General features: G+C 39.2%; 1 protein-coding gene across 1 annotated transcript in view; it reads right to left on the bottom strand.

Annotated features, from left to right (window-relative positions):
- Positions 1-1,226: 1,226 nt before the first annotated feature.
- Positions 1,227-2,500, bottom strand: part of lzts3b (leucine zipper, putative tumor suppressor family member 3b) — a 12,666-nt gene continuing 11,392 nt past the window's right edge. The window contains exon 6 of the mRNA XM_082188865.1: positions 1,227-2,173. Within this exon, the coding sequence (XP_082044991.1) occupies positions 1,619-2,173 (555 nt within the window). The 3' untranslated portion in view covers positions 1,227-1,618. The remainder of the gene's footprint in view (positions 2,174-2,500) is intronic.

Raw genomic sequence — 2,500 nt, 5'->3', positions numbered from 1 at the left:
GACTTCGTAAGGTCTCTTCTGCTCACCACGGCTGCATTTGTGTGATCAAAAATACTGTAAAAATGTGATATATTATTGCACTTTAAAGTAGATGTTTTCTATGTGCATATATAGTAAAGTGTAATTTATATCCTGTGATCAAAGCTGAATTTTCAGCATCATTACTCCAGTCTTCAGTGTCACATGATCCTTCACAAATCACTCTAATATGATGATTTGATGATCAAGAAACATTTATGATTATTATCAATGTTCATATTTTTGTGGAAACCGTGATACACTACCATTCAAACGTTTGGAGTTAGTGAGTTTTTTTTTAAAGAAGAAATTAAATCAATACTTTTATTCAGCAAAGACACATTAAATTGGTCAAAATTCCATTTCAAATAAATGCTGCTCTTTTGAACTGTCCAAATTATCAAGGAATCCACAAGTTTTCCTCAAAAAACAAAACAAAAAAACATTGCTAATAATCATAAATATGTCTTGAGCATCAAATCATCATATTATGATTAATGATAATTAATGATTCCTGAAGGATCATGTGACACTGAAGACTGGAGTAATGATGCTGAAAATTCAGCTTTGATCACAGGATATAAATTACACTTTACTATATATTCACATAGAGAACAGATGATTTACATTAGAATAATATTTCACATTTTTACTGTGTATTTATGATCAAATAACATTTCAAAAACATAAAAAATCTTAATTATTCCAAACTTTTCACCAGTAGTTTCTAGAACCCCTTTCAGCAAAGAGATGGAGAAATGTGTGCATCTCTTATGATTCATAACTGCATTTGTAGTTGTTTAGTGCGTTCGGGTCTCTGTTGCACAGACGTCGATTGTCTCGGACATGTTTAAATCTCTCGGAGCGCTCCAGTCGGGATGGGGATCGGATCCGAGCTGCCCGACCTGCTCAAGAAACATCTATGATTATTATCATTGTTGAAATATCTTTTTTTCTTTCTGTGGACACCGTGATGCATTACCATTCAAAAGTCTGAAGTAAGTGAGATTTATTTATTTTTTATGAAAAAATTAATGAAATCAATGCTTTTATTCATCAAGGACGCATTAAATGTATCAAAAATGACAGTAAAGACATTAATAATGTTACAAAACATGCTATTTCAAATAAACAATGTTTTTTTCAACTTTCTATTCATCAAAGAATCCTGAAAAATAAAAAGCATCACGGTTTCCACAAAAATGTGAACATTGATAATAATCATAAATGTTTCTCGAGCATCAAATCCTCATATTAGAGTGATTCGTGAAGGATCATGTGACACTGAAGACTGGAGTAATGATGCTGAAAATTCAGCTTTGATCACAGGAATAAATTACACTTTACTATATATTCACATAGAAAACAGATGATTCAAATCATAATAATATTTCACTATTTTCACTGTATTTTTGATCAGATAAATGCAGCATTGGTGAGTTTTCAAAAACATTTAAAAATCTTACTTATCTCAAACCTTTGGCCGGTAGTTTCTAGAACCCCTTCCAGAAAAGAGATGGAGAAATGTGTGCATGTGTTGTCCGTTCACCTCGGGTCTCTTTTGCACAGACGTGGATTGTCTCTGATTAAAAGTTCACGTCTAAATCTCTGTGGACTCGATGCGCTCCAGTCGGGACGGTCCGGGCCACGGAGGCGCCAGCTGATGCAGGGCCGGTGTTTTGGGGTCGTCGGGAGAGAGAGTGCCGGTCACCGGGACGGGGATGGAGAGGGAATCGGACCCGAGCTGCCCGACCCGCTCCTCCAGCGCCTGGTTCCTCTGCAGCGTCTCCACGTAGCTGATCTGCAGCTGGGCCTGGTACTTCAGCACGCGCTCCTTCTCGTCCTGCCAGGTGTGTCTCTCCTGAGCGAAGGTGAGCGCTTGTCTCTCGCGCTGCTGGCGCTCCAGGTGTAGTTCTCCCGTCAGTCGCTCCAGCTGACGGCGTAGGTCCGCCTCCTGACGCTGCGCTTTAGCCTCGTCGCTCTGCAGGCTGAGGAACGAGTCCACCGTGGCGCTGAGGGGTTCGGGTGTCCGGGGCGAGTGGAGGCCGGCCCACGGTAAACTGATCGCGCTCCTGCAGCTTAACTCGTTCAGGGCCCGTTTCAGACCCAGAACCTCGGCTTCGAACACCACCAGCTTGTCACGCAACATCGACACCTGAGAGACGGCAAAACATACGAGTGGAATCAACGTATGGCAACATAAGGCTGCGTTTATTTCATCTAAAAATACAGTACAAAATGTGAAATATTATTATGATTTAAAACAGATGTTTTCTATGTGAATATATATATATAGTAAAGTGCAATTTATTCCTGTGATCAAAGCATTAAAATGATTAAAATCAAGTGGAATTGATTACGAGTGGAATCAACATATGGCTGCATTTATTTGATCAAAAATGCAGGAAAAATTAATATATGAAGATATGAGTTAGGGATGCACCGATACGGAAATGTTGGCCGATACCGATACTTCCTTTAT

This window comes from Leuciscus leuciscus, assembly GCF_965113295.1.
Source record: "Leuciscus leuciscus genome assembly, chromosome: 13".
Lineage (NCBI taxonomy): Eukaryota > Metazoa > Chordata > Actinopteri > Cypriniformes > Leuciscidae > Leuciscus > Leuciscus leuciscus.
This window is presented reverse-complemented; position numbering and strand designations above follow the sequence as displayed.